The 19,376-nt window shown below is 34.7% G+C and overlaps 1 protein-coding gene across 4 annotated transcripts; it reads left to right on the forward strand.

Annotated features, from left to right (window-relative positions):
- The first annotated feature begins 1,441 nt into the window (after positions 1–1,441).
- LOC135681540 (REST corepressor 1) lies at positions 1,442–17,436 on the forward strand. 4 transcript variants are annotated; one of them, XM_065196064.2, is made up of 15 exons: positions 1,442–1,740; positions 5,619–5,672; positions 6,844–6,921; positions 7,547–7,599; positions 8,517–8,595; positions 9,406–9,488; positions 10,341–10,456; positions 11,360–11,450; positions 12,105–12,149; positions 13,165–13,313; positions 13,848–13,953; positions 14,316–14,495; positions 14,733–14,790; positions 15,299–15,562; positions 16,031–16,314. In XM_065196064.2, the coding sequence occupies exons 1-15, from the start codon at positions 1,575–1,577 to the stop codon at positions 16,042–16,044; spliced, it is 1,536 nt and encodes a 511-aa protein (XP_065052136.2). In that variant the 5' UTR covers positions 1,442–1,574; the 3' UTR covers positions 16,045–16,314. The 4 variants fall into 4 exon arrangements, with proteins under 4 accessions (XP_065052136.2, XP_065052135.2, XP_065052137.2 ...); XM_065196063.2 differs by having other exon boundaries at positions 16,081–16,314; XM_065196065.2 differs by having other exon boundaries at positions 15,960–16,094.
- The last annotated feature ends 1,940 nt before the right edge of the window (positions 17,437–19,376 follow it).

The raw sequence follows: 19,376 nt of genomic DNA on the forward strand, positions 1-19,376 counted from the left end.
AAGAAGTTATAATATTACAATAAATTAGGAATTTTTGTTTGCATTGGAAAAATTCAAAGAGAAACAGACTGAAGCTGGATGTAATATCAAGGCCCGTTTTTCCAACTTCGTGAAATTCAATTCAGAAAGGGATGGCATTTGTAAAGTCCATGATGCAGTTGCACCCGACATTGACCTCTGTGTCTCAGCTGACCAATACGAAGATGTGAAACAGAGCAGCATGGATAAAAACAGTCCGTAAACGGTATTGCGAGCTTTTGGAACACCCAAGCACGACTGGGATGCCCTAAACAATGTTTTGGCCAGGATTCTTGTTTGCATTCTGCAGATTGCAAGAGGCTAGCTTCTGCATACAGTCTCATGAAAAAAAATTTCAGAAATCGACTTCAAAGCCCCACAATCAGTAACAATTTGTACATAAATTTAAATATGCCTGTACACTCTATTTTTATAAGAACCAATAAATTTAGTTCAGGCCGACTGTTCTAAAAATATTCGAAAATTTGAGGCTGGTTTGTTCTTATTTTGTTCTTAAGCTGATAAGGCCTCAAGCAGGATTCATTAAAGGGTTTATTTTAACGTGCAGTGATAACCAATCTGTGCAGTGATAAATCATAAATGTGCAGCGATAAAATCAAATTTGTCCAGTGATAATTTTTTTTTAACATAGCCACCGGGGGCACATCTTGAAGTGGAGGAGCTCTAGACAAGTTGGCAGACTCTTATGGTAGTTATCTGTAATGTCACCATTATTTGTGATGCCGATTGCCAACCATTTCGATATCATCATCATCATCATCATCATCATCATCATCATCATCATCATCATCATCATCATCATCATCATTAGCCTGTCACACCACTGATGGCTCCACATCTTTCTCCACTCATCACGGTTTTGGGCACTCTGGGTCCACGTGCTGCCTGCCTTCTGCTCGATCTCATCTCTCCATCTTCTCTTTGGTCTTCCCTTTCCTCTCTTTCTGTCCCACGGAGTCCATTCTGTCGTTTTCTTAGCCCATTCGTGGTTCTTCATTTGTGCTACATGTCCTGCCCACTTCGTGCTTCGATATCATACTTCAGCAAAAAGGGTTGGTTGGGGTTACAGCCCCGGGCGCGACTGACCAACTTATCTAACAAATTGTTTCCATAGAACAATTTTAAGGAAAAAAAATTTAGAGAATTCAAGAATCCATATGTAAAGGAAGTCACAAGAAATTTTTACTTGCATCCAAAACTTCAAACAGTTATTTGAAAACAATTTTGTTACAGTATTTCTTTTCCTCCATGTCTTGATCTTATAGAATGCTTAGATTTTGACTAAAAGATGATAAAATTACGACAACAAGTTTTGAGAAGTCTTCATCATAGGACCAAGACGCAATTACTCGTTTCGCCGCCCTCCAAAACCCCGTGAGAACGATGACATGGAGCAATGGTCATTGATTGAGATTCCTTTGTTCTGTCCAGGTGTCTTAACCGGTCATCCAGAAAAATCATCTCTTGTAAATTGTCCTTTCAACAAGCATGTTAACTGCATCGAAATAGATTTGTTGAGTAAAATAATACAGAAAATGGTCAAATCAACCGATACGGAGCTAGATCTTATAGAACAAAACAAAGAAAATGAAAATAAGGTCGAGAAAGAAGGCAAAGTATCGCCGAACACCAGCAACGAGCCAGCCAATCGACAATCGGAGAAGACGACCCCAACTAATAACGACGAAGAAGCAGATCATGGTAAATATTGTTTAGACGATTCACTTGTTGTTAGATGAAAAGCATTATCTCATCTTTTCTTCGTGATGGAAATATTCTTTCTCATTCGTAAAAGCAAAGTGTTCATTTTGTGGTATTTAGGCTGCCATGAAGAGGTTCGTAGGTGCCTTCATAAATGTTGCATGTTATCTGCTTCGTACACTTGTTAAGCATTCATTGGAACTGTGAATTCTTTTGTATTCAATTTATTCCCCACTGCTCTATACTCTAACATATTTCCGTCCACAAACCCATAAATTGGCTTTGGTATTAAAAAGAACTCCAAATTGTGTTTTGATTGCATCGACAAACTGATTTCTGGGCCGATACGTTATGGCTCGTCCATTTTATCGCGACTGTGAAGCCGAGAAATAATGAAGTTGTTGGTTGCCCAAGATTGTAACAGTGTTAGACTATTGTTACAGAGTCTCTCATTCTAAAGTTACTGTCCTGCAGATTTTCCATAGGTTATTAAGATGTGATATTTTCGTAGTAATTGTTCATTTTTAGTCAGGTGTTTTGTGAAATAAATAAATATAATTTCTGAGAATAATTTCCAAAATTCCTAAAAAGGTCAGCTATTCAACTAAATACCAAAGAAAGAAAGTTATCCCTGCAGACAACTGTAGCAAAGTAAAGAGTTTCCGCGTTTTTTTTGGGGGGGGGGGGAGACGGTGGGGGAAGTACTACCTAGATGGGCACCCCTTTTAATGATTTTCCAAGTTGATTCTTGTTTTCCTTTTTTGCAACAAGATTAAAGATATCACCCCTTACTTATTTTGGCAGCAACAAGCTTGACCAGTTTTGACTTAACCTTTATTGTTTGCTTGTGTGGTTTTGTCTCCTGTAACACCTAGGCACAATTGATGTAATTCTTTAAAAAGTAAACCATTTTTGACCTATAAGCTACACAAGGGCAAGTCATAGAAAAATATTTTTAAATTCAGAAGAGTGAAACTTTTCCATTTTTATCCTCATTAAGTATATAAATTGATGTTGTATTGATTGAAAATAATTAGATTGCCAGAGTTAGATCAGTTAGAATACATACATCTTCTTTGGTCTGAACTGAGATTTAATTTTGCTTAAAGGCTTTATGTCCCATCTATCAACTGTTCAGAGTGGGGCTCTGAGGCGCGTTTATGACTGAAAAACATTGAGTCATAAGTTGCTGATTGGATACGTAGCAATGGCTCTCTTATCCATAATAATGTAGCAATAGTCCATACCAATGGGAAATCTAAATGACAATTCAAATGCATTTGGATATAGTGCATTTAAGAGACACATGTCAGATATAAAGCCAAATTGTTTAAAGCTAAATTTCTCAAGTTCTTGGGAAACAGCTCACATGAAATGAATTAAGAGTTGCCAAACAATGCTATCTATTTTCTTTGTTTGTTTTGTTACACCACACTTAAGGACAGTTTTTCAACCAATGAAAATGTATCATATCCAATGGTGTCTTGTTGCCCAGCAAACAATGGTTCTATTGTCTGACACAGAGAAAAGCAAAAAATATGAGAAGCAACATACAAAACCTTAAAACTGGTCGTAAATGATCTAATGAAGCTATATGCCATGCCAAAATATAACCGATCTACGAATTATTTGTATTTTTTTCATTTGTTCTCTGTGCATTGCAATATTTCTTATTTTTAACATTATATTGGCTTTTTGCAGCAAGTATTCCAATGGAGTCCATCAAACAGTTGGCTAACATGGCCTTTTCATTACATACATTCCGAAAATATTCCTTCTATTTTCTTAAAATCTCTTCCAAAATGGCACGAAAATTCTTCCGATTTCCCTGTTACTAGATTTATATAGATTAATTGCTTTGGCTCATTATTTTCACTTTCAAGAAATTGTTCCTGGTGTTGCCTTGAACACACAAGCTTCCTCAACTTATTTTTTGTCTAGTTCCAAACTTGTCCTTCTTTTGTTTCAGAACTTTCCCTTGTTGAGTTTCGAACCTTTTCAAAACTTCTGGTGCGTTTAGAATTGGGGAGTAGTGACAACAGAGTTACTAAGTGTGACGCCATAAAAATATATTTTTAGAACTTTTAATTTTGTACCACATTACTGAATAGAACACCACAAATTATCTCTAATTATGCATAAACAGTTAGATATGTTACAAATTGGGTGAGCAATGGCCAATAAATGATACTAAGTTTGCTTCATATTGCTACATACTGCTTAAATAATGACAAAAAATAGTTTGATTTGACGGGAACAGAGCCTGTGCTTGAATTACCAGATCTTGGCCAGTTTTTAGCACAGAAACATATTATGTGATCCAAGTTAGAAATTGTAAAAACAATTTTTTGTACAGTTATAACATTGAATTTGCCAAGTCAGTTTGCTAGCCTCGGTTTGCACAAACCTTGAAGCACTTCCAATGTCATTGGCCTGCTTACTAACTGACAACACCATTTTCTTATTTATGAATCAGAAATCTGACCCCAATTTCTTAGAGACTCTTTATTTATTCAAATTCTCAAAGAAAAGGATATCTCCTTCCAAGTGGAAGCTCTGTTAAATTGAGGGCTGTAAAGTTCTTCACCATCTCCTCTCTGCATCAAGGCTCACTAGGCAGAGCACATCTTTTTTGTTCTGATCAGAGATGGAATGTATTCTTTATGACTATTTCAATGTTGAAGACAAAGTGTTTTTACGCACTGATAACTGCCCAGCGCAAAGTGTGCCTGCCATAAACTATGGTCTTTGGGCCCACTTGCAAAAGGCTGGACAAATTTTATCACAGTCAAAGAGACCCTACTTCAACTTAAAAGACGCCTTGATAAGTTCCCAATTTCTTTATTCAAACACTTTTCTAAAGACACAATTTATAGCATGAAATGATCAACTACTGAACAAATATTTCTGCTAAAAACCTGACACACATAACTTTTAATATTTCTTTCCGCTTACCTTGCCTTAGTAAAATCCACATACATTTTTTGTTAAAGCTGTGGGAGAACTGATTAAATGAGTTGAGAAATGTTGTTTTATGGCTCCCTGTGCTATGCGACTGAGAATTTTGTTTTCTATACCTTTATTGAGGATACATGCTCTGCATGTGAGAAACATTTATAATTTGAATGAAATATTGCAGGCTTCAGCAAATCAATGTCACCTCTTTGTGTCTTTAATATCCACAGAAATTATGAATAAGTCATCACAAACTATAACATGCATAAGCAAATAGATTTATTTGCTTGTGCTTTGTCTGTTCTTCCTCTTTATGTCTCCACTATACTTTCATCTTTTTTTTACCTATACTTTCATCTTTTATTTTACCTGTCATCATTTTATTAAAATGTTTACCTGTTACATTTTTTGACGGTCAAAGACAAGTTTTCTAATTTCCATTCTATGATTTTTTAAACGGTCTTGTCTGTCTTGATACTAATGAATTTTGCATGCTGAACGGTCATATAATTTGAAGTTTGTTGACATCTGCTTTACAAAATATATTTGAGATTAGCTTGTGAAGGAATGCTGATCATTTTTAAGAGGGTCTTACCAATATTAAGCTGTAATTTGTTTTATTGATTTCTTAATTTTTAGTAATTTATTTGAAAACCAAAGTCCAAAATATCCCAGGATTAACAACTAGAGTCAACTTCATCATATTGTTAATGTTTTTAACTTCTTATTATCCATGTCACCTCTGTTTCACAGGTTGTAAATAACCTTTTTGTTGAGGCAGCTAATCTTATTTTCCTCAAATGTATTAAATTTTTTTATATGACTGGAATTTTAAAGGTCAGAAGAAAGCTTCCTGTGGTGCCAAAATCTCTCACATCTGTTTAATGTTTAAGTTGTCTTAAATCTAAGCATTTTTTTCACAGAATCTGGAATGAGAGTAGGTGATGAATACCAAGCCATGATTCCTGAACTCACAAGTGAGCACAGTTTTCTCTGTATAGTACTGTAAGTACATTTTTGGAAGGGGGGGGGGGGCTTATTTGGCAGCAGCCAGAAATACCACCAGAGGGTAAATTGTTCTTCCTCTATTGGAGGCTGTCACTGCTTAAAGGTACATAAATATTGGGATAAATTTATTGCCTATTCAAAAGGGCTTATTCAAAGGTGGGAGCTTTTTCAAAAAATTATGGTATCTCTGGCAAATCTGTATCAATGGTTATGTTTTATTTATATGCAATAAAATGAAAAGGAAATTTATTGTAGAAGATAATTAAGACCACATTATTTAAGGGCATTGGCTGTTGCATGTCCCAGCTAGATGATTCGTTTAAAGGCCTTCTTGCAAAACATCCAATGATGAACTCTTCAGTTTTTTATCAAAGGAATCTCAAAGCTATTTTTAATTTTTTTTTCAAAAATGATATGGCAATTTGCTTTCAGATATTAAAGGATGATGTAGTTTCTGTTTAAAATATTTACTAAAAATGTAAAAAAGGTAGTTCTGTCAGGAAGGTGTTAAATGCTTATCAATGTTCCAAATCTAACCACTTTCCTAATGTAAAAGATGAAAAAAATATTCGAAAAACTTTAAGGGAGTTAGAAAATTGACAAAATTTAAATTTCCTTATGAAGCTGCCCCTTGTTTACAGTTAGTGATAGGTATCACAGTTCTGTAAAACTTTGTTTCCAGCTTTCTGCTCAAGTTAACTTTAATACTCATCCATAGCTTTAGCAGCTATTCAAAGTATAAAACAACATTATATGTTTTTGTTTTAAAACCACAATAATTTCCATTTCCAAAGCTTACAACTTGTGACTTTTCTGAACTTTATAAATTATTTGCCTGGCACTAGCCATTGGAGGCTGCTAAAAAGGGTTTCCTAAACACTTGCAGCAAGGAATGACCATTGAAGAATACAATTGCTTGAAATATTTCCTCTTTCATTATCCTTAGATATGGCCACTTTGGTGTATGCGATTATCCAAATTTGCCTCACCTTTCATTTATTTATTTTTCTATTTTGCATATGATTCTGATAAGGACCAAAAACTTGTCTTGAAATGTCTAGACCATTTATGCCACACCTGCTTTTTCTTTGCTTTGCTATTATTGCCTAATAATTGGTTTTCACAGCTATATAATTTAAGTTCCAGGCCCTGATGAAGTCACCAGGCCAGAACCACTTCAAGTGTGGGAGCCAGATGCTGAACTTGATGAAACAAAATGTATGTAACAAGTTAAAGTTTATTTCTTGTTGTAACTACAGTCTTGCCAATGCCAAGCCCCTGACTCAGGCTTTCAAACCCAATAAAGCAATGTCCCAATTTCCCCCTAAAAGATCCTTTGTACAATTTTCTTCTTCTTGCAGTTTTTTCTTTGATGCCAAAGCTCATCAATTCTTCATATTTCAATTATCATCCTAAAGTGTCATTTGCATACTGTGCTTTTTCCCTCTAAACCTGTTAACATTTCGAGATTTTCCACTTCTTGTTTGATGAACAAAAAATTTAAAAGCAAATATTTCCCAAGTTATTGAACTAAAGGAATACAGAGTTACTAGAATACAGGGGTACATTGGGGGAGGGGCTGATTGCCCGGTTTCTCTCACAAATTTAGATATTTTCTCAAGTTATTTTGCCTATCTTCTTGGTGCTTTGCTCCTATCTGCCCCACAGATCTTCCAGCCTATTTGCAGAAATATCATGAATAAATAAATAAATGGATAGATACTTCTGCTTTTATCTAAATTAAATATTTTTAAAAAAGTATTTTGTTTATGTACTCATTTTTTTATTTGTTATCTTCTTATTTATTTTCTTACTAATGTTAGTTCATTTTAATATTTTCCAGTGGATGATTATCTTCAAGTTGCTAAAGACAAATATGGCTACAATGTAGAACAAGTAAGAATCAGTTTTCAGATTTTGGTATAAAATCTGGAAGTTAATTGCTTTGTTGCTAGCTGGTGAACATTAAGATGCTTGCTGAGCCCAATTCTAGTATTAGTTGAAGTTTTTGATTAGCTGTTAAAAGGGTTTTATTATGATTATTTTGGAGGGTTTATTTTTTGCACAATTTAATTTGGAATTAACGCCCTGTGCTATGTGTCTCAAACCTTGCTGCCTAAGATTCAATGCATAAAAAGAACCATAGTTTTTTACAGACTAAAACACACTGGAACCTTAGTTGAGTTCTATTGTCTAAAGCTGCAAAGCTTTGCCCTATAATGATCATGATGTACACAAAGAGTTTAGGCAGGATTTTCAAAAAGGGTATTTTAGTTTCTTAGCCTCAAATGCATTGCGTTATATGCAATTGAATAACCCCTAATTGAAGTCTTCATACTGTTTAGATACATCATTTTTATGCAACCCAAAACCCAATCAAACACACATGTCTTTGGCTGTACCTTCATCGTTACCTTTGTTTTCTTTCTATCATTTTGCCTATATACTGTTAACAACTTTTCATTGCAGTTGTTTTACCTCATTTCGAAGAAATTATATTAAATTAAACCTAAGTATGAAGCACCAATCTTTTTAGCTGAGATTGGTTATTTCTGTCACAACTGCAAAAAATAAAAAGCCCAACTATTCAAGACTTGTTCTAGTTATCTTTTTAAAAAAATTATCCTTAGGTGCATGCTAATTTTTTTATTTTTATCCTATAAATAGCTTGTGTGTATTACTTTGTCTGTTTTTCAAGCAGCTATTCAGTGCTTGAAACTTTTTTTTGCTATGTTTTGTAACCTTAAACAGTGTATTTTGATTCAACTTGAAATAGTGCATTTTTAATCTATTTTATGAATTTTCTTCTACAGGCATTGGGGATGCTTTACTGGCATAAATATAATTTTGAAAAGTCTATAAGTGATTTGCAGAACTTTACACCTTTACCCGGTAACACATTTTTGATCTAATTAATTGTGTACATATCATTTGAATTTTGGAAAAGTCATAGAGAAGTTATAAAAACTGACAGAGGAGGGAGGAGGGGATTTATACCTTAACATTTTTTAAGGTAGGAGGATGTGCCATTATTTAGGGTGCCTTTTTCAGAAGAATGCGGAATTATTGGTATCAGGGATTTTTTAGGAGGGAAATTTGACATTAACAAAATAAATTTCCTGCTAGAAATAAAAGTATGAAATATGTGTAATATTTGGTTTTTAGGGCAAAGGACATACACAATTTGTTTGATGATTTTGTTGTGTCTTGAGAATTGTTCTTTGACTTGTGGGATTATGGGACATATACCCGGTATAGTTTTTGTCATGTTTGCAGAATTATAGGTCACATTTTTCAGACATGTGCAGAATTATGGGTCTAAATTTTTTAAACCAAAATGGCACGTCCCCGTCCAAAATTGTGCTTAGTTAACCCCCCCCCCCATCTCTTCCAGATCCGAAGTTTGTACTCTGAAGAGTGTCGGACGAAAAGTACTTCAATAAGCTATGTTTCTGCTGTTTTGTGTCACCTTCAATTTTTTTCGGTACAAAAAATTTATTAAGAAGTCATTATCAGTTTTAGAAAAGTCTTATGCTATAATTGCTGCTATTTTATTTTTTATTGTCGCTTTATTGTTAGAATATTAGGATATTTTATCTAGTATCAGCAATGTTCATGATTTATCGTTAAGATAGAAATTGCCTTGCTAGATGGCGATACCAGAAACTTTGTCAAAATTTAATTATTTCGTTTTTTTTAAAGATGAATGGAGCATGGAAGATAAAGTAATCTTTGAGCAATCCTTCAATTCACATGGGAAGCATTTCTCGAAAATTCGGTCACAGGTAATGCCCATTTTGTGGAGGAAGTTTCTTTAAAATCTTGAACAAGCATCGGTATTATCACACAGATTCAATAGCCAAATTAGCAAATTTGATAACATTCTAATAGGCAAGCGGCACTGATTGGTCAACCTTTACAGTCATGTGCTCATGTTTCTGATTGGCCTATTTCGATCCACAACTGGGTATATATATTTCTTAGCGTAAAGTTTTCGATCTATGTTCTGACGTTTAAACTCTGAAGAGTGTCAGACAAAAAGCTTTAGTCTACTAAATGTTTGCTTTTTTCAAAGCAATTTACAAGTTTTGTACCACCAAAAGATTGTTTAAATTTGATAACCTTGTCAAGAAAGTAATATAGTTTTGTTGATAGTTCTATGGTTTATTGATAATCAAGAAAAAACAACAGAGTTAAAGATGCTCTTTGTTTTTGTCTTTAGCCTAAAACTGGCTTCTAGTTTTACCGACAGGTAGCTTTTGATGCTTTTTTTCTACAGACTGAGTGTTAAGTTGTCGGCCAACATGTCCCCTTTTTAATGCAAAGCTTAGTCTATGAATGATAGCCTACTTTGTAGTCTAGCTAAGACACAGTGTTAAAAGGAAAAATTATTATTTCTATACGACTGGTATTTGCTTGTGATAGAAGATTGAGACACCTAGAGAATTGCAGATAAATTTTCTTTCAAAGGCATGCAGTCCAATATAACGTATTTAGATACACATGATTGTGGTTTTGTTTGTTTTCGTTTCGTATATTAGGAAGCCATTTTTTATCTATTTGACAAAAAGAGCGTGATGTCACTTGATTTTCGGACTTAAACCTGTATTATAGTTCTGTTGTTAATCTGTTTCTAGCTACCTGACAAAAGTATAAGCTCACTGGTAAAGTATTATTATGCATGGAAAAAGACACGAAACAGGACGAGCCTTATGGATAGGCAAGCCAGGAGGCAGCACAAAGACCCTACAGGGTTGGTTTCTGTGTACTTCTTAGACATGCTTCCCTTTTATTTCCAGTCATACCAAAACTCAATTGATTCATGGATGATTTCAGAAAAAACTCAATGAAGCTCATGCCTTGCCAAATTGAAAATGCTGTGAAAGTGTGCTATTTCTGTGACATATTTTCTTTACAAACACGATTTAGCTGACATCTAAAACAGCTGGTTGTCGAGAATTTCCACTAAGAAGCATAAAATGAACAAGATTTGATGATATGTTGTCAAAAAGGCTTGGTCGACATTACTGTTTCATCACTGTTTTCTTTAGCATGTCTTTAAAAAGTGCGTTTTCAGCTCTCGAGAGGGCGTGTTATATGAAATGCTTCTGGGCCAGGCCCTTATCCACTGTTCACCCCACATATTACCGGCCTACACCTGTCATGGCTGTATATTTCATGAATGTTTCGTTAGGTTTTTGAAAAATATCTAAACAATTATTTGGTACTTATTGTGATCAAGTCTACTATCTTCGTCGTTCCAAACAGAGCCGTAAGAATGTGTCAGTTTTCCCTTTTCTTCCTCTTTTTGTTCTTTGTTCTTTTCTACGGCCATAGATTAATCCCACTAGCTTTTTGCGGTTACCCGTGTGAATCGGACTTCTCAATGGTTCTCGATCATGTCGATGACATATCTTCAAACCAATAATCGCCTTATTTCCCTCACATAGCCCTGCTATCTTAATTTTTCTTCGACTGTCTGCCTTTTCTTGACAATCATCATCTCTTTTTGTTCGTTGCTTGTCTAGTTATCTTTTATCTAACATGTCCAATTCAGTTCAGTCATTCTACTGCCAGTTATCCAACTTATCGCTTGCACCATATAGCCAGGCACACATTTCTACAAAGTTGTACGTTGCTTGTTTTGCTCGTCTAGTATTGGAATGATGTTCAGTGATGGTGAAAGCGATGGTGGCGAAGATGACACAAGCGACAGTGACTTTGAACCAGAAAAGGAGGGTGGTAATGTAAGTCAGTTAAACAAAGCAAATGCTTTTCTATATTGCAAAGAAGAAATTACTTACAATAAGGTCACATTTCTTAGTGTAGCGTTTCCGGATAATATCCGATTGATAATACATTTACTGGGTATGTTTTTTGTGGTGATAACAGATCAACTTTAAGCAACAATTGAAGTATTTGCGGTAAACGACAGGATTCTCTGAAGAACTAAGTGCATGATGTTCTCGAGTTCCCATAAAAAGATTTGGAATTCCTTTTTTGCTCTACCCCAAGGATGATTGTTAAGAAATAGCTCTCTTATTATCGTCTTGCCTTACAAATGTTGGTATTTGTTTTCGATCGATAGATCTATACATTGTCTCTTATTAGTATTTATTTATTTAGGGTTTTTTGCATACTTGTCTTATTGTTCGATTATGTTATTTTATTTTTTCAATGGCTATAGATTTGTACCAAAATCATTTCCTTCGCATCTTGCCTGATTCAGCGACAGGACAAAGTCACAAAACATCGAGTCATATTCTGTGGCACAGTTCTTTTGCTAATCTTTGCAAGAAATTTTAAGGCGCTGAGTTAAAACAGAGTACATTGTTAAATTTCTGTGATGCCTCGTTATTATCAATAAATGCGTTGACTCATACGTGTCCATCTTTCTGAAGGGTCGTTTTAGCAGCATGAAGGTCAAGGCTCCAACTGTACCGCAGGTATGTGCGTGTTCCAAGTTAATTGGTTTGATTGTGGCAGTGCTGCTTCCCTTTCGGTCTCACTTCAACCAGCAGCTTTCCCGTTTTGGTTTGTTCTTTTCTAGTGAATGTGAATTTGAATATGATTGAGTAGCCTGAGAACTCTCTAAGACCAATCAAAACAAGAGTTTATATGGTTGTATCAAATATGAATTTGATTGCATTTGACTCAATAGAAACGGATTGGATTAAGATTTTAGACAGCTGATAATCGAGAGAGCGTTTTTATCTGCTGGTTACGTAAAGGCAAAAATGCAACATTTCTTTTTTACCCTTTACAGACAGGTGATCTTAAAATGCCAAAATTAAAATTTCTTGTTCATTTCATCTTTCGTTCTTTATATCAATTAAAATTTAGATCGAATAACAGACTAGTCTTGTCAATACCTTTTTACAGGAAGCATTATAAAATTCCACAACTATAGATTAGGCTAACACTATCAAAATTCGAAATAAAACAGCTCTTTGTTTAACGAATAATAGTTATATCTTTCACTTCTTTGCAATTGGTCTGAACTTTTGTTATTATGAAAGCTACTGTGTCGATGCCGTATAAGCAGAATATGACAGTTGCGTGATGATCATATTAAGCTTGAAATTTGGTAACTTAGAACCGTCCTTTTTGTACACCAAAAGCGTAAACTTTTATGCTGGTATGCAGTTATTCTGTAGTTCCATTGTTTTTATCTAGATTACCCGAGGAAGTTTGAAAATTTTGTTGTATTAGAGCATAGATTTTCATGGTAGAAGCAATTGACTGCCTCCTATTGACAGTCTCGAAAAATCTTATTTCCAGTCAAAAATTATGTGCTAAGCACAAAAATTGTCACTAAGCTTCCCTGCTTATTGTCACTAAGCTTACACAAGTGGTGTCTTATTGTGTAGTTCATTACATAAAGGGCACTCGAAGCCACCTGTGATGTTGTTTCAGCTTTGAAAATTGTTAGTATAGTAAAAACTATTGTATTCATTTCAGTTGTCGAATGTTGGGACAAATGAAGCCAAACCAGTGCAATTTACACCAGTACAAACTTCAGCCACGTGTAACAATTGTAACCTCGCATCTTCACAGCTGAACAACACTCCACGTGGGCAATTGTGTAACGCGTGCAACGAATATTTGAGGCAAGAGCTTTTTAAGATGCTTTTAACAGTTTTCTTCATCATATTGATATCTATTATGACCCAAAGCGATCAGTAAATACTCATTTTTGCGCTATACTGAAGTTTAATCTAGTGATAAACCATAAAATGTAACCTAAAAACTTTGCTTATAAACATATATAAATGTATTTGATATCAGTTAGAATAATTTATTCAAGGGTGAATAAAAGAGCATAACCTAAATATCTAGCAAATTTTCAGTAAATTATACTTTTATAAAATACCGAATGAAATTTGTTGAATAGATTAACTAAAGATAAACTAAAGTATCTAAGTGCTTGGTTTTCTATATCAGTATTTCAAGAATTAGACGATCTTTAAACGGGCCTTATATGTTACTTAACAGTCTTTCTTTATAATGCTGAATGATCACGGACAGTCATCTCTTTGAACTGATGACGTTAAATTTATACCTGAGACATGTTAGAATATCAAGACGTTGTTTGAAGTTGGCTTGTTCATCGTTTATAAATCTCACATTGTTTTTTCTCACAGTCGAACCGGTGTTATGCGGCCTAAAATTGCAGCAACCTTAGAGGGCGTCAACACAAATCAATTATACAAAGGCCCGCAAGCAAAACTCAAAAAACGGCCTCCAAAGGTTTGTAGAGGTGTTATCTATAGTTTTTGAAAACTGGATGGAAGATTAGCTACACAACTCTTAACGTTTGGATCGCTGGTATATATCATTTATAACAAATTTGGAAATGCGTTGTATTATTGTGTTGCAGTATTATGCTATACGAGGCTTGTTCAAACTCTAGCACATTTTACTTTTCTGGTCACCCTGTTTCTGAATTCTTAATTTCTTACTGAAAGTTGGCAAGCTTTTAAGTTGGCAAGCTTAGATTCTAAACTTTTAGAAGCTTTGTAAAACATTTTTCTTTAAACTGTCGTATTATTTTCCATTTTTCTAACTGAAAGCGTGTTTAGATATTAAAGGGTAGTTTGACATTATTTTAGGGTATGCATCTGACTGGTGATTTGCTGAATGACATTTCACAAGTTCATGGTGATAGTCACGTGCGCCCTCTGGAAATCGAACTTATCAATCTAAGGCGCCAGGTTCAAGCATCAAAGCAAGCTATTGGTCAAGACAAATCTGCAACTGGGGAGAAGATGGATAAATTCCGGCCGCCTGAGGTAAGTCATTTGCATTGGCCTTACAATTAAATGGTTTTCCTTTATTGATTGTGCTATTTTCATTAAAAAATCAGAGCTAAAAGCTACATTTTTATGCTTAGTTTTGGTTAAAGAGGTTACTGAATTGTAAAGGAAAAGGGCTCCATGGCGTATTGATCAGTTTTATTCAGCGTGGTTGCATTAGAAGTTTTTTAAAAATAAGATTTTTATGGCATGATGTTCTTGGATTTTCTGCAGCCAAATCAAAAACTAAATGCACGTTGGACGAACGAAGAGTTGCTCATAGCTGTTCAGTGTAAGTAACGAAAGTTCCTTAATGTATCCACAGTTTGAAGTTCATTTCTTTCGATAATAAGTTACTTCTCCGATTTATTTTAGAAATAAATGGTCATCATGTTTAATTAAAGGCTGTGGTCTTTGAACATTTCTAATGACATTTGATAATTGAAAGCTTATCTCATTTTACCTCCCATTCTTTCTGTTCTATCAAGTAAGCAATTAGTTATGCTTTAGAATATCTGCAAAGTTGTTGTGGCGTTTTTTCCCCTGTGAGGGTTGTATAATTATGAAAGAGTAGAACATAGAATAACCAAGCTTTTTTAGTCTTTACTCTATCTACTCTTTCGACCGTAGATACTTAAAATTCAACTTATTATTGGGTATTTCCTTGTTAAAAGGTAATGTCAATCGGATAGCTAGCTAGTCGATTACTTCTTTTCAACTGTGTTTGCAAATTATTTCTCTCTTTCAACTTATGAATGTGCATTTTCTTTGCTAAAGCAGTACGTACATTTCATTTCTAGGCGTCCGGTCTTATGGGAAGGACTTCCAAGCAATGGCTGAAGTTCTTGGAAATAAAACTTTCAATCAGTGTAGAAATTTCTTTGTTAATTACCGTCGTCGGTTCAACCTACTAGATATCCTTGAAGAATACGAAAAAGAAAATAGTATTGTATCTGACCGGACCGGAGATCTGTGGGACGAAATAGCGATGTCTGATGCGGAATCTTTTGCGGGTATGAATAACATACCGGGCCCGGAAAATCCAAGAATGCCGTTTGTCTCAGGTAGATGTTGATTTTAGGTTGTCTGGCTTTTCGAAATGTTTTACGTGTGCATTGCAACTAGTCAGTACATTGTAAGGACCACCTTTATCAAACGACCACTTACTCGCCTTCAACGACCACATCGCAATCATAGCAGACCAAAGATTTGAGACGATATCACCATCTCATATGGCGTGGGATGTTTTGAAATGAAGAGAAACTAGAAAGTAATTATTTAAGGTTTGACATGCTGTATCTAAGCAACCCGTATGTTTCTGGTTATCAACAACTTGATGCAGAGAGCTTTTTTGCTAATGTTTTTGATAAATAGACCGACCTTTTGATGTCCTTCCATCAAAAACTCCTGTAATGCTGTAAAATCTTTGTATGTATTTTGTTTTGTATTTTTGATTTACAGATTCATTGTAGTAGAGATTCGAAGTAGACATCTTAAAAGTTCATGAATTTAGCCCGTATCTCCAAATGCAGGGATAATTGGTTGATGATTATGCAATCAAATGCTAATTGGGTTCTTCTAGAAACAAATTTCAACAACGTTTCTTATCGGTTGTCAAGTGGTAGTTCCTGCCAAGCAGATGTCTGACTGGTCCTGTTTTCTTCTTCTCTAGCAATTCCAGGCTCACAGCCACCACCTTTGTATCGACCAGCTGTTTCAACTCCACAGAGCCGGCCATTTGGGTTTGCTGCACCAGGTGGGCAGAGACCTAGCAGTAACTTGATTCCGGGTCAGGGACCGCCACCACTGGTCAACAAACCTTCAACTGCAGCAGCATCTGATCCGCCTACAGCTTAAAACGTTCAGGCAACTGCAGTGAGATTTGTTTGGAATGTGTAATTCACCTTGGTTTACTGAACTCATATCATATAGTGCTGTAGTCAATGTACATCTGTTTGGAGCGGCTCTTTGCGTTTGAATTTTTAGATTAATATGTCAGGCACTGTCTTGAAATTAGTGTGCATGTTTAAATATGATAGTATCACAATTTAGTACGTCTCCATATGTAAGTTCAAGTGTTACAGTTTGAGTCGAGCACAACGATAGATTCCACGATTGCTGTTTTGACAATTCAAGGAATCTATTTAAGACTTTCCTTGTAAATCAGATCGTTAATAGATAAAGTTTATCCTAGATTTATAAAGGCCATTTCTATAATCTTTTAGTAGTGTTTAATAGTATACCAGACTTTTATTATCCTGAATACCAGTTGTAAAATCTGCTTTTGTTGAAGTGCCATTTATTCCGACCCTATCGTATTATAAAACTGTTGTTAGATAACTCCTTTACTTCTATATAGTTAATAGAGTTTTTTATTTAATATATTTTCTTAGTTTCAAACAGGAAAACTCCCACCATTTAGCTTAGTGATTGAATTACGTTCTCAAAATGGTATCTTTTTCTATTTGTAATTGTTCATAGTTCTCTTGAGTCTACGTTCAGGAATATCTTTCGCCATTGATACTAAATTTAGGACCAATCGTTGTTGCCCCTATTCATATTCCCCAAGATTTTTAAAGCCAAAATATTTGAAAGTTATTTGTAATTGTAATTTAGTATATTTATCCTTTAATTATATTTGAAAAGTGTTAAAAACTTGCGACTAAACGTGAGTGACTGGGATTTATTCGATCTTTCTGTAATTTAAGTATATGAAGATGCACTTTAGGAGCAAGATGTAAAGAACCAGTAGGGTTTCCGCAACTCTACTGATGGTGTTTTTGTTCCGTTCGACATCTAAAATCGTCTAAATTTACTGTCTAAAGATTGATCTAGCCAGTGTATGGGAATTTTTTATTCTTGGTTAAAGAAATATCTTTATTGCGTATTATTCAAAATGTTTTCTTACTAAAATCTAATTGAAAAGAAATAACCAGTATTTTATTTGCGTGCTTTCTGGAGTTTTGTGTCTGAATTTGAAAATGAGTCTAGCTGATAATGATAATAATAATAATCATCATCACGATTATGATTTGTGCTATTAAAAACAGACATGGAAGCATTAGCAAACAAGTACAACAAATCTACACGATCTATTATATCACGATCTATAATTCAAAAGTCGGAGCAATTTAAATCTTTAGTGTGTCATAATAAATTATAATAATGGAAACATTTCATTTTCAATTCAACTTAAACTACAATTACAAATCTCACTATTACAAGGTAATTAGCAATTGGCTAGCCTGGTTTTACAAGAAAATACTATAGCAATCGTAAGGTAAAAGGGAAAACTAAGAAAAATAAAACAACCAGAATTAGAAAGGATGTAATTCCGGATTTGTCCATGGTATATTTTTGCAACAAAATATGTAGTACGTAGTACGGATGGCAATGTTGGAAAGTTGATCGATGGAGAGAGAGTCACACATTTTGAAGAAGGAGATGCAGGAATTGCCAAAGATGCCAAAAGAGCTCATAGAAAGATTCACAAAAGAGACACATTTGAAATGCCGCTGTAAATCTGATAGAAGAGAAGCACACTTGCCGAGTTTTCTTGCTGCATTTGTGTCAAGATTGGATTCAAAATCAACAGTAAGCTCTAAGATGTATAGGTAATTGTTGTTAGTCTTCAAGAGCAGATCTGAGCGAAGGTTTTCGCCAGATATGATTGATGGTGAAAGATAGCCAGGTATATCAGCGTAGATGGTAAATTAATAATAATAATAATAATAGTAATAATATAATTATTTATAGAGGGTTGCCTTTTCAGCAACAAAGGTGCTGTTATCAATAAGGGCCCTGTTATAGATAAAAACAACCTTAGAAAAACCTAAACTTTAAAAAAGAAAACCTAAACGTGTAATCGTTGTTAAGTGATTTGCAACAAGTCTTAATAAACTAGCCTTTCTGTTATGACTATAAAATATTTTGTAACACTTTGGCAAGGGTTGTTAGTAACCAGTTTTAGAACAAAATTGTAAATGATTGCTTCTTGCGATTGTTTGTTTCAAAGGAAGTTATTTAGGCGTCTTGTGTTGTGTTGTGTTGTGTTGTGTTGTGTTGTGTTGTGTTGTGTTGTGTTGTGTTGTGTTGTGTTGTGTTGTGTTGTGTTGTGTTGTTTTTGTTTTATAAACTTTACTTCTTCATGTCCGAATATTATGGTAGAGCTTTTTAATTTTTCTGTGTTACTTGGGATCTTAAATAAAGCTCTTTGGCATTTTGGTATTTACGAAATCTTACAATCAACAAAAATTAAGCAACTGAGCTCTCATTACGAGTTTCTTTACAAAATTGCCGTTTTTTATTGTGTAAATAGCTTTCTTGAAGCAATGTGTATCTATAGGAGTTGGTTCCCTTGCTACAAGCTATGAGTTTATCCCTGTTTTGAAAAGCCATTTTAAAGGAAGCAGAAACTTGATAAGTTCAAGTACAGCGCCAGAAAGTCTAAACATCCACAATTCCGGCGTGATTTAGGTGCGGTTCCATTTGTTTCAAGGATCTTATTTCCTGGATTCCGGCAGGTTGTTGTAAGAAGGCGTGGTGAACTCAATTGTTTTCATTTGGTGAAAATCCTAACAAGCTGTTGTTTTCTTATTCAGCACTAATCCATTGTCTGGTAACTAAAACATTATTCACTGAAGAACTACGTCTCCTTCGTTTCGGTTGGTTGAGGAGAGTTGCACCTAAAATACGGGGTGGGGTGGGATGGGTACTGGGCAGCATACCTGCTTAGATAACAACTGATAATTTTGAAAGATTTCTTCAGATATAATGTTATTTTGGAAGCATTTCTCTTTTCAGCAGTGGAAATAAAGCCCTGCGTACCAGAACGTTTTTGCTCTAGACTTAAATCACTCCATCAGTTGTATGTTTTGG

This window comes from Rhopilema esculentum, chromosome 12, assembly GCF_057945365.1.
Source record: "Rhopilema esculentum isolate cy_ngs chromosome 12, ASM5794536v1, whole genome shotgun sequence".
Classification (NCBI taxonomy): domain Eukaryota; kingdom Metazoa; phylum Cnidaria; class Scyphozoa; order Rhizostomeae; family Rhizostomatidae; genus Rhopilema; species Rhopilema esculentum.